Genomic DNA, 12,662 nt, shown 5'->3' with positions numbered 1-12,662 from the left:
ACGCTTTCTGATTATTGCTAGACAATGTAGTCAAGCAAGATAGTTCACAGGAACATACAGGGTTTCCTCGTTTTATTGGTCAGTTCCCTTGATTGTTTGGTGCGTTCCCACAATTTTATGGATCGTAACCCGTAGATTTTTGTTTCGTTCTCATAATTTATTGGTATTTTCCGATTGGATATCAATACAATTGGACCAAAAAATTGTGGGAAACGGCCAAAAATTGTGGGAACGCACCAAACAAAAATATGGGAACCCACCAAAAATTGATGGGAACCAACCAATAAATCGTATGAAACCCTTATTCAAAAACATATTCAAATTGACTTGTTTGTGTCCAACATTTCCAGTAATTTCGTTGTGAATTAAGCATGAATAAGAACAATTAATCTTTTGAAAAAAGAGTACCTTAATTCAGACGGTGATATAAAGTATGTCGTAGTCTATTTGAAATAAGATTCTTGCTCGACGCACTTTATTTCCTTCAACAACCTGTGAAAAAACCTGAGAAAAAAAAAGAAAAACACAACGGGCAATCCTTTTTCTTATGTTTAATTTGTTTATTATTAGTTAATGACAAGATCTCATTGTTTCGCACTAAAGATAAACAACATCGTTCTACTGCTTCCCAATAGCACCTGTCTCCTCTTTTTTTTTGAGTATGATTTCAACTACTTTGCATCCAATGCATCAACTTAGCTTTCCGCTGGCAGCAACACACGCAGTTTCTCAACGTTCAACGATTAACACTTTTATTAATATATGCTCTCCTGGTGCTTCATACAGTTTTGTTTCGTATTTTCCTATCGTATTATATTCCGCTAAGCTAAAACGATAATATCTACTACAAACGAACACTACACACTACTTCCGAAACGGGGCAGCTGGAACTTTCGGCAGGTCAGTATCGAAAAAAGGACTACAACGGTCACATGGCCATGGAGACGTATCTGAGCATGGCGAATCCCTGGACGACATTGACATTGACTTAACATGCGGCTGTATGGTGGGGATGTCTGTGTGTGTATATGTGTGAAAGAGTTGACGAGTAAGTGTTTTGGTTCTTTTCAAAGGATGTATGTAACGGGTTGGGTCGTTTCTATGGCTTATATTTTCATATTTTCCGCTTCACGCAGCTGCCGAATTCGTTTCCGCTTCATGTAGAGCAACGTGCTGATGACGGCGAGACAGAACAGCAGTATCAGAACGCCACTGACCGTCATCACCTTGACACGCCGGTAAGGGTAGACGTACAGCTCGTACTCATTGCTGCCACTGGTGTAGTTGGTGGTCGATAGGGCAAACACCTGGATCGTGTACATCTCATCTTCATCGAGCTGCTCAACTGTGAACAAAAAACAATGCGGGCGTTTGATGAGCCAATTAAAGTGCACGAGGTACGAGGTGAACTAAGTTAGTCACTTACGTATATAGTGCGTCTCGGATGTTTCTGCACTACCGTGCAGCTTGTGCTGTGGTTCGATCCACCAGCGCAGAATGTAGAAGCGAAGCTGATCCAGCCCGAGCTCCGGCGGTTCCCAGCGGGCCACAAAGTTGTCCTGCTCTTTGCGCACGTAAAAGTTTCTCGGCGATCCGATCTGGCTGAACTGGAGCAGTGCATCTTGCAGTCCATTTTCCGGTTGCTCAAACTCAGTCGCTGTAAGGAGCAAAGCAAATATCACAACAAGTTTGTTGAAAAAGATATTTTCAAACGAATGCGCCTTTTGAGATACTCACGTTTGGTAAAGTAACGGAACGCTTTGCTAAACATTCCATCACCGTAGTTGTCCTGACATAGCACCATGAACTCGTACTCACGCGCTGGCTGCAAGTTGGTGATCGTTGCCTCCAGGACATGCTTATCATTTACCTTGAGTGTTCGCCACTCGGGCGCTTCCGCTAACCGGTACCAGATGATGTACTCCAGGTACTGGCGAATATAGCCCGGCGCCCAGCGGATCGTGATCGAGGTGTCCGTACTGTTGCCGGTCAGATTGTACGGTGCTCGCGGTGACACGTTTTCAATCATAATCTCTGCATCGGCTGTGACGGTGGCCGCCTCGTTCGTTGCCTGACAACCGTAGATTCCCCGATCGGACTCAACGATGTCCTCGATCGTAATGTTGCCTCCGTTTACGGAGAATCGACCGTACGGCAGAAGGCTACCATCTTTCTAAACGGCACAACCAAACACAGCAATCAAGGTAAGTTTCTGACATTGTTTTTACATTCTTCTCTGCATCCTACCTTTATCCACGTTATCTGCGGAATGTGATAACCGTCGCGATCCCGTGCATCACAGTGCATCTGGACCGTACCGCCCATCTTGGTTACGTACACGAGCTTCGGTTTGATGGTGAAAAACGGTGGCCTTTGCACGATTACGTTGATGATTGGTGAGGGTCCATCGGTGCCGAGATCGTTGTACGGTGTGCAGGAATACCGGCCGGCGTGTGAGTCGTCCACTTTGTCAAACTGGAGGCTTCCATTGCGGTTGTAGAATACACCCTGCAAAGTAGTAATGGAAAGGGATTACAGAACTTTATTTTAACTCAACTTTTCCCCCGAAAAGTTCCTAAATGTCTGAGCGTTATGATTCATGAGCAGAAAATGTTGGCTTTTTGAAGTATAGCACAATCAATTAAATGATGCAATTATATGGTTGAATTCGGTTGCCGTACATAATAGCTTTTTTATGATAGAGTTGAACACGTCCAATATTCAAACTAAACTACCAGAAATAATGTATTTAACACTTTTAGTGAAGACAAAGAAGAATGCATTGACACTGGAAATGGGATTTCAAACGCGATTTGTAAGATGTATGCTCGTTATTCACTTCAATGTTCACCTAATATGGAGAATTCCATCTTTAGATAATGAAAGTGCAGCAGAGACCTAAAGAATCTACTTCAAAATGTTTACATTTCTTAAAGTTATTATTTTCCCGCATTTAGAAGTTCAGCTATATTCATAGCTGTGATAAGGAAATAGTGGGATCCATTACTGCGATGACTATGACGACTTTGAAGAGAAAGGGTTGTGTCAAGAACCAATACATTTAAATCTTTATCCATCGTATGTTGGTCAGCGCGATTTAAAGGATGCACAATTCACATAAAGCCATTAATAGATCGTGACTAACCCAGTGGTCAATACATCATTTCACACCATGTAGCATTTAATGGCGTGTTGTTAAGCTGTGGTCAACTGAACCCTTTGTTTCAAAGTCTGATAGAGCTATAAACCATATACCATGACCACTTGTGTTCAAATTATAATACCTCAAACCTTACCTGCACATTGTACGGATCGAACAGGAACCCGTCCTTTTCCCAGCGCAAATTCTTCAACGGTGGATTCGACCGGAAGTGACAGTTCAGCACGGCCGACTCACCAAACGGAATGTAAACCTCTTTCGGTGCGTACACTACCTTTGCCTTATCTAAAGATATTAAGACGGTAAAAGATGGGTTAATTCAGTGAGCAATAGTCGCACAAAGACTACTATTTCTACTACTCACACTGTACGTTCAAGTAGGCACTAGCTGACTGGGTATCATTGGCAGAGTTGCGCACCTCGCAGGTAAAGAACCCAAGATCGCTCATCTGCGTTGGGTTGATCGTGAGACTACCGTCCGGACCCATCATTGAACGATGGGCCAGATCGTAGTACTCCAGCAGCGACACATTGTCCTTGTACCACTCGACGAACATCGTTTCCGGATTCTGGACGACGCAGTGGAAAAAGGCTGGATCGCCTTCCAGTACGGTCTGGTTGACGGGTGGAATGCGTAACAGTGTTCCGCCTGTGTCGGAGATGAAAAATTAATGTAAATTCGATATCGTTCAATGTAGTATTACTTACCAAGCACGGAAATGTGAAACCAGGTGCCATTGTTGCGCTTGTTCGGGACACGGTTCGGGAAGATCACTTTGCACTCGTACCAGCCGTTGTCGCTTTCGCGTATCGAGGTCAGATTGAGTGACGCTTTGCCGTAGAGTATGTCGTTGTTGAGGAGCGTCACACGTCCGATGAAGGTTTCGTAAGCGTTCAGCACGCCATCGTATAGAGTAAAGACAGGTTTGTTCTGTAGAAGGAGAAATTAATGTATTTATGTTTCTTTAATTTGTTTTAAGAAATCGTTTATGAGTTTAACTCTAATACCAACTACTCCTCTCTGACTTGTGTAAACATTCATTTGCAATCATAACAACGCCAAATTGCTAATTGAAGTGTCAGAGCAGAACAATCGCACCGAAAGCCGTTAACAAGAATGTCTTACAAAGCAATCAAACTGAGGCCGCGTTCAAGCGGTCCAATCCAACAACGAATTATGATTAATGCCGATTTGAACTTTCGCACCGAAAAATGGCATGAGAACATGCTGAAACGAACGAATCCCACCCTGCCCGAACCTAATCTTCCGCGAGCGAATGTCGCACGCAATGCCCGCCCTGTCCACGGGTCGGTTGATCTCCTCCCTGCCGCGGCTTCGCTAAAACAGCAAACTTGGGTGTTAAGATAGTCATCTGTTCTTATCCTGCTGTCACGTTTCACCCCGGTCCCACCGGGGGCATCGTTTCATCGCTGACACCAATGAAATGATAATTGCCATTGCCAGCGAACAACAGAAATGGAACGGTTCCGGCCCGCCGACGGTCGGCAAAACACGCACCCGCGGCCACGCCAGAGCGCGCCGTTAAACGATGGTGTTCTTCTTCTCTCTTCTCTGCTGGCTCAACAACCGATGTCGGTCAAGGCCTGCCTGTACCCACTTGTGGGCTTGGCTTTCAGTGACTAATTGATTCCCCACCATAGCAGGATAGTCAATCCTACGTATGGCGGCACGGTCTGTTTGGGGATTGAATCCATGACGGGCATGTTGTTAAGTCGTACGAGTTGACGACTGTACTACGAGACCGGCCGATGGTGTTCATCCCGGTTAAATTGGCAAAACCAACCCGTACCAATGTTAGGAGACAGATACGTACACGCACACACACACACACAGCGACTCAGCATTGCACCCGTGAGTCGTTTGCGAAATGGCGTACCGACCGCAGCATCCCATTCATTATCGAATTAAGGTCATGCTGTCTTAGAAATGGTAATGAATTTATTGACAATATCATTTAAGCCGACCGTAAGCCGTTTGCAAACGCTTGCCCTTGTGCTGGCCGGGTGGCAGTTTTGCGGGCAGAAGCTGATGAGAACATATGCGTACATGTCGGTTAGCAGGCTGGGCGAGTTTGAGCTGGTTCGCGTTTCGGGGGATGGTACGCGATCGAGCCGAAAAGTGGATGTCAAGGTTATTGTAGCTTATTTTGAGGGTGATCGTGTGTGGCAAGGGGCAAAATTGCAACACTTTAAAATCGCTCAATATAATCTTGCGGAAAGGGAATGTTGCTGTAGATGGACGAAGAAATGGTCAAGATGATTTAGGTTATGGGTGTAAGATATCTTAGTTTTTGTCAGAATATAAAAGTACATTCGATGTACGGTAATAACGGTTGAAATAATTTGCAGACTGTCTAAAATAATGGTTATGGCTTTATTAAATAACTGTCCAAATGAAAGTTTCTTTTGCTTTTCTGGCATTACGGGTCTTAGGATCTTCTATGTAGCCAAGGTTAACGAAGCGATCAATCAGGTGACAGAGAACCTCAGATTGAAGATAAACGAGACAAAGACCATATTTATGTGTGGCACTAACGAGTTTTCATCTTCGTAGTGATGATGTACGGACAGGCAAAACATACTTTTGAAGTCATCCAAGATTTCACCTGCCTCGGGTCAAAAGTCAACACCGACATCAACATGAATGCTGAGTTGTGCACCAAGATGCTGGCTGCCGATCGGGAATTCTACACCCTGATCAACTAGTTCACCACAAATAACCTGTCACGAAGCTAGTACTATATCGCCCTTTATAGCACCAGTTCTCTCATTTGTCTCTGAAATACGGACCATTTCCAAATTTGACAAAACCTTTCCTGACACTCTCGAAAGGATGATTCGCAGAAGGACTTTTAGCTCTGAATGCGTTCAATTTTGAGGAGGTACCTGGTTTTTCGTTTTTTTTTTTCAAATAATCTCACTACATCACATATAGGTGAATGTTCCAATAATACACACTCGCTACTTGCTCGTTTAGCATAACAACCTACACTGGGATAGGAGTTTTAGTAATACATAGGTTAGCGGTCGGCAGACTTTTCGACCAAAAAGGCCAATCTCTACAAAAGTGTTCTTAGAGTTTCACGTGAAGAATCGAATAGATGAACCCAGAGAAAGAATGTGTGAATGTTCTATGAAAGATAAAATAGGATGATGAGTCACCATCTAGAAATCAACGAGCCACATGCGGCTCGCGAGCCGTACTTTGCCGATCGCTGGGAGAGGTGGATGTTCTGCATCAGGGAATTGAAACACGTTGAGTTGAGAAAACAAACACAACTTGTTCTCAAGTTTGACATGCCAGGACCGTGCCCCATGTCAGGAAAGAAACCCTAATATACTTTGTGCAAATCAATGATTCTCCTATACAAACAATGGTAATACTAAGAAAAAGGTGAAATTTTACCATTTTTAATCAAAAATATGTTGTTTTTGCAAGTTTTATTCAGTGAGATTCAGCAAAAACAAACAATAAACATAATTTAATATTATATTCAACAATCTCCTGTATTTTGGAATATTAACGGTTAGTGGATGGTGCAAAAACATCAAACCATTTTGCTCTGCATTTGTATGAGAGCAGCAAATAATTGCATTCAAAGCGGCTTACTACAACTGTCATTTAACACTCAAAAAAACAGCGCCAAACATAATAATGTGCAATAAAACTTAAACAATGTAACGCCCACAATGCCCTCCACTATCGCAGAAAGCAAAACAAAGCACAAAAAAGAACTATCCCCACCCCATGTGACAGAAGCCACACCGCTTGCTCACATTCGGTGACAGTTTCAATTAGTGTCAAGCGCAAACAGTACGGTCCAATACCGAACCCGTACCCGCCCCAATGTACGTGTGTATTTCTTCCATTATTATCCATTCGCCCCGTCCATTTTCGTCACCGGCTGTGCTGTCCGGCACGGTGCGGTCCGGCTGGCCGCGTGTATGGTCTGGTCCGGTCCACACCCTAAACCGCTTGCACAAGATTTCTCATTTGCATTTGCATAAACCTGCTTTCCCATCTCGGTCGCAGCACTCCTGCACACTGTTCTTCCTTGTTCCCTCCCGTTGCGATGTGCTCTTTGTGTTTGCGTGCGGCTTCGACGGTAGCCGGAAGCCGGACGGAGCCGGGGCGACCGGCTCCCGGAATCTGTCCGAAACTGTGCGAAACTGGGCTCGCGAATTGATTTTTGCTTCCAGTGTTTTGAGCGCAAATTAATGCGACTCGCGTGCGCTTTTGCTAATTACGATCCGACGGGCTACGACTGCCTCCTGGGCCGCCACTCTGTGTGTGTGTGTGTGTGTGTGTGTGTGTGTGTGTGTGTGTGTCTGTGTCGCTCAACCCGCGACCGTATCGTGGGTGAGAAGAAGAGAGAGAGAACATGACAGCGGTCGGAAAATTGGGTAATCACTTGCGTACCAGCGATTGTTTATTTCCTTCCATCTGTTTGTTTGGTATTAATGGCAAGAAAACAGTGAAGGAGCATCGCCAAAACCCCTCGTGACTCGGTGGAAACCCAGAAGATCCGTTCGAATTGGGACGGATTTTGAAGCGAGCTGAAATGTTTATAAGCTGCACGGAAGCTCGTTAATTTCAAGTGAAAATAAACACTAGCTTGATTGTCCAGCTGCTGCGCGCGAATGCGATTTCAGTGGGAGGGGATAGTTTGGGTTAGAATGGTAGAACGGTAGTCACGTCACTTCAAGGGAATTGTGTATAATTCAAGAAGATACGCAACTAAGGACATCATATTGTAGAAAAATGTGCTTCTGTATTTGATATAGTACATCAGGCATGCACAGTGAATCAAATGTATGGAATTTCTTGATTATTCTAGAATATTGTTTATGCAATAGTGAGGAAGCTTCAGCAAACATCAAACAATCGATCCATCAAAGATCAATCATTGATTCTAGTAGTGCGACAAGAGGTGTACCTTGAGATAGAGACCTCGGAAATACATCTAGAACGATGTATATTCAATATTGGACATGACAATGAAATCAATAATTCCTTCCACAAATTCTAGATTGTAGATCAATATCTACTCACTCATTGTACATGTGATTTATTTTCCTGTAAAGTCTATCAATTATAAATGAAGAACTGTCTTTAAATGCATTATCAGTAGAAGAAGATGGATGTACAATCTAGGTTTGATTATTATCAAAATAGTTAATACTTGCCAAATTAATCTTTAAAAACTAAATTAATGCTACATTTTTCACTGTGATCGATGTACTGGCTATTTTAAATGTGTCAAAATCAGAAACAAAGGCTGCTTTATTATTTATAATTATTTTGGGATTAGGTGTATTTTGGTGCTCCCGTGTACAGTCATTAACTCGTACAACTCAATAACATGCCCGTCACGGGCTCAAACCTAGAAAGGACCGTCTCCCCGTAGCAAGGATTGACTATCCGGCTGTGTGTGGCTTGTCCGCGTAGGACGTTACGCCAAATTGAAGAAGAAGTTTATCACTATTATATTACTATTTGATTTTATTAGAATTTGTTGGTGTCGTACTTTTGGGTTCAGTTTTTTGTGTTCGATACTGCCACCATGTAAACTATTTGATCGTTTTAAGCGAATGATTCCACTAAGCTGTGATTAAACTGTGATTCAAATGGAACTCTGGACCTCGGTCTTTCAATTTATTTGGAATACTTTAGCCCTCAAACTTTGCACAGTTTTAAGTGTAACTGTCTTTGTGGAATTTCAATAATATTTGGTTACGTTTCGCAGCAGGTTTGCCGATGATAATAATTTGTTCCATACCAACGAGTCCCTGCTTTCTTTTTTTCATTACAACCAAGAGTAAGAAATCAACACCATTTATTGATCAATATTCTCAATCATCTAAAAACTCCACAATCGAGCACAAAGACAAAGGAAACATTCAATTTGAGGTTTGTTCGGTCCGAAACCGATGGAGGAAATGTACGGTATTCGAACTTATATTTCACTGTGATGGATGAATGTTATTCAATACTTAGTTTGGATTGAAGCAGTTCTGTGAAATGAATATAATATTTGATTAAAATGTCTAACAACGGGTATAAAGAACATGCTTTGCACAATATCAGATAAGAATTGTCTCGAATGTGCTGGGATCTATGCATCTCCATATAGCTTTGGAGCATTGGTGATGCCTTATCATTTATTTTTATGATACATCAATGATCGATTTAACAAATAATGGGAAGCATCATGGGACTTCTTGGAAGAGTATCATTATCTATTATGGTGTTATTGATGATATTATTTGTCGGATTAACAGTCTGATCACGGCACCCGAACGGTTAGTCTAACAGAAAGTGACACACGAAATTGAAGGAAATTTCGACTGAAAAGACTTAATTGAAAACATTTTTATACGTTTTGGATAATTTAAGAGCTTGAAAAAGTCTTTTAACCGCTCATCGATTCAAATTAATTGGCATTGGATTTGTGACCCATGATCAAGCTGTAAAGGTTTTGTGGAATGATTTTCGTCAACTGAAACCTGTTAGACATATTTTTAAATCCGTATTTCACTTCAATATTCCACAATGTCATAGGTTGCAAATGTTTAAAAAATATTGCTGTAATCCTAAACCGTCATAAAATATTCATAGCTGTAGGCTAAAATGCCTGAAACATTCCCTTCTTTTTATCACACCACGAGATCAATGCAATTTTATCTCTTGTACACATAACAGTAATGATTGCCGGATAAGCTTTCGAGCCGAAAGTATCCATTCGTTGGCTGCAAAACAAAATAAATCGATGCTGCCTTTATAGTAAAGAGGGGAAAAAACCTCCCTCCTGCGGTTGTTTGCATTTAATTTGCTGCGCCCGTACCACATAATCCGCCGATAAAACAATTCATTTTTGGCAGCATTAAACCCACCCGTGGCTGGTGTCACCCTTAAAAGGGGGGGGCCGTACCGATTATCCAAAATCCGCTCCCGGTGGTGGCTTTGAGGGTGGTGTGGCGTGGCCACTAAATGAAAACGTCATAAAATTTTATCTCATCCCCTCTCAACACCCATGACACGCAATGGAACGCGCGTGTGTGTGTGTGTATGTGATTGTGTACTAAAATGCAGCGTGCACATAAAACCATCAGCGCCGCGCTTTCACGATCACCAATATGATTAAGAGCCCTCGGGCGGAACGGTGAAAGCCGGCACGGAAAGGAGGGAAAGCAAGGGCCGACCTTTTGTTTGTGTATCTTTCCCGGTTTTGCTTTCATTCATTCCCATCCCCCCTCCCTTTTCCCATTCCACCGATTGTAAAATCCAAATTGCATGTTGCAAAGCGTTCGCGTGCACGTCACGTTTTGCCGCCTGTCAACCGTCAACGCGAGCCACTGCAAGCCGCGGGCTGCAGCGGTTGTGGCAGCGCTTCCTGTTGCATGAGACATGAATGAAAATGAAGAAAAAAAAAACAGCAAACAAACAAGCGTGCATTCTAGAAAAGAGCACACAGTCACAGTCGGTGGAGGATCATAGATGCACCCGGAGAGATCATAGAACCGCCAGGCGCGAGAGGCCAACAAGAGCAAGCGCGCGCGCGCTCGCTCGCGCCTGCACACACTGTTGCGTAAAACAAATAATAATAAATTTGACCTTAAACTTTACGGTCAATGAAATGATACTCTCCAAAGGGAAGCAGGGGAGGCTAGATGTGAGATGCATTTGCCGCATTTAAGACACGACTCCACGACAACAATCCGGTAGAGCACCGGGCACTGGGAGCGTGTCTTCTTGTCCACCGACAGTTTGATTACTTTGTTCATCTTGGGGTTAGGTACCTTCCCTCTTGAATGTTGTTATTGCACTGCCAATATCAGTCATCTCTTAAGCCATTGGATGAGGGACATCATCAGGGACAATGCCCGATGAGATGGTGTTTATGGGTTTTACACCACACAAATTGAATCGTCCATGTTCGACCCACTTTTTCCCTGAGAACCGGTCGTGTGGTTCCTTTATGCACTCCCCGGCATCACCCCAAAAAACCAAAGCATGGAACGTAATTGAATTTTTATCGTAAATTTCGCTCTCTCTCTCCGCCCGGGATTACTTACATCCTTGTTCCAGTGCAGCACGTACGGGATGGGTTCGTCCTGCGGGAAATCGACCGGACAGTCCAGTATCACGTACGAGCCGATCTTCGCCTCCAGATACACCGGCTGCCGGTCGTCCAGGTAGCCCTCGGTCCACCCGAACCCGCACACCGCGATCAGCACCGCCGCTAGCAGCAGGGCCACGTGGGCGACCCGACCGCCGGAGGCCGGACCGTGCCGTAGCGGTGCGCCACCGACGCCCACTGCAGACCGCCGGCTACTGCACCGCACCGCCGTGGCCGTGGACAGTAATTGCTGCATATTAATCATTGTTCCAGGTTCGCTGCGTCGCTGTGTCGCTGTGTAATTTGCATTAGCCCTAATTGATGGTTATCAGCGGCTGGCTGGCTAGACGCGGCCACTGTACGCCACAACAACAACAACAGCAGTAGCAGCAGCAGCTACTGCAAACAGAAACGGTTGTTGGGTTTAGAACAACCCGTTCCACCTACCCGGTTTTGGACGTTACTTCGATGCTTCCGGGAGCTAGAACACTTCACACACACACACTGGCTTATAGGAAGGAGAGAGAAAGATAGATAGAAAGAGGATTTATCGGAAAGGGCTTTTATGTGATTATTGATTCCACTCGGGAGGCGTTTAATTCCAATCACTACTCCAATGCAACAAAATTCAGCCTCTTAGTATAGCTCACGCACTAACTGTAAGGCACTTCAGAATGCAGTATCACCTCCCCCGAGAGCGGGCACGACTATATTGCGTCAATTTCACTAGCAAACTTTGCGACTTCCGTGCGTTACACCATCACAATAGACCCCTCACACAGGAAAAGATCTGTTTATTGAAGATTATGCTCATTTAAAGAAAATGGATGTAAGCAGAAGTACTACACACTGTATGATGCTCTGCTTGAAGAAGCGATTAGCGATCACGCTCAGAACTCTTCCACTTTCCACAAAATCTTTCGTGTGTTTATACGTTGTTCTGGGCCAAAGCTTCACCCGCACTCGCGACTTAGCAGATTGACTCAATTACGCGATCGAGTTCTTCCCGTGTACTGTGTACGCTCGCCTCGTTACGTGCGCACAACTCGCACGATCGCGTACGCGTCCAATCCGTTACTGATCGCTCCAGCATCAGCGCAGCTCGGACAAAGCTCACGGCTCACGCAAATCGCAAAACGGAACGACGCAACAGCCGGATGACGCTGTGCTGGTCGGTTGGGTTGAGGGGGATGGGGGGGGGGGGGGGGGGGGTGTGGAAGACAACCGGGTTCGCATTTAGGGTTGATTCGTTTGATAACATGACAGCACAGCAGTTGAGCACGTACGATGATGTGTGAGTGCGAGTGAAACACAACAACAAAAAAACGCCGTAACCGGTGTATAGCGCACTAGAACGTCGT

The 12,662-nt window shown here is 44.2% G+C and overlaps 1 protein-coding gene across 3 annotated transcripts; it reads right to left on the bottom strand.

The window, feature by feature from the left end:
- Window positions 1–539: 539 nt before the first annotated feature.
- LOC1279913 (protein borderless) lies at window positions 540–12,398 on the bottom strand. 3 transcript variants are annotated; one of them, XM_061658361.1, is made up of 9 exons: window positions 12,152–12,398; window positions 11,258–11,809; window positions 3,869–4,091; window positions 3,525–3,809; window positions 3,297–3,445; window positions 2,248–2,508; window positions 1,738–2,173; window positions 1,427–1,657; window positions 540–1,345 (listed from the first exon to the last, which is right to left on the bottom strand). In XM_061658361.1, exons 2-9 carry the CDS (start codon window positions 11,564–11,566, stop codon window positions 1,107–1,109), a joined length of 2,133 nt encoding a protein of 710 aa, XP_061514345.1. In that variant the 5' UTR covers window positions 11,567–11,809; window positions 12,152–12,398; the 3' UTR covers window positions 540–1,106. The 3 variants fall into 3 exon arrangements, with proteins under 3 accessions (XP_061514345.1, XP_061514344.1, XP_061514343.1); XM_061658360.1 differs by having other exon boundaries at window positions 11,258–11,805; XM_061658359.1 differs by having other exon boundaries at window positions 11,258–11,805; window positions 12,293–12,375.
- Window positions 12,399–12,662: the final 264 nt, after the last annotated feature.

This window comes from Anopheles gambiae, chromosome 3 (assembly GCF_943734735.2).
Source record: "Anopheles gambiae chromosome 3, idAnoGambNW_F1_1, whole genome shotgun sequence".
Lineage (NCBI taxonomy): Eukaryota > Metazoa > Arthropoda > Insecta > Diptera > Culicidae > Anopheles > Anopheles gambiae.
The sequence above is the reverse complement of the archived record's forward strand: the minus strand, read 5'-3'. Positions and strand labels throughout refer to the sequence as shown.

What these genes read in the sequence shown, in the direction of transcription:
- LOC1279913 (XM_061658361.1), bottom strand. Translation starts at nt 11,566, where the DNA reads ATGATTAATATGCAGCAATTACTGTCCACGGCCACGGCGGTGCGGTGC. An exon ending in GTTTCACATTTCCGTGCTTG is followed by an intron (nt 3,810 to 3,868) that starts GTAAGTAATACT and finishes TCTCCGACACAG; the next exon opens with GCGGAACACTGTTACGCATT. An exon ending in TCGATCCGTACAATGTGCAG is followed by an intron (nt 2,509 to 3,296) that starts GTAAGGTTTGAG and finishes ACTACTTTGCAG; the next exon opens with GGTGTATTCTACAACCGCAA.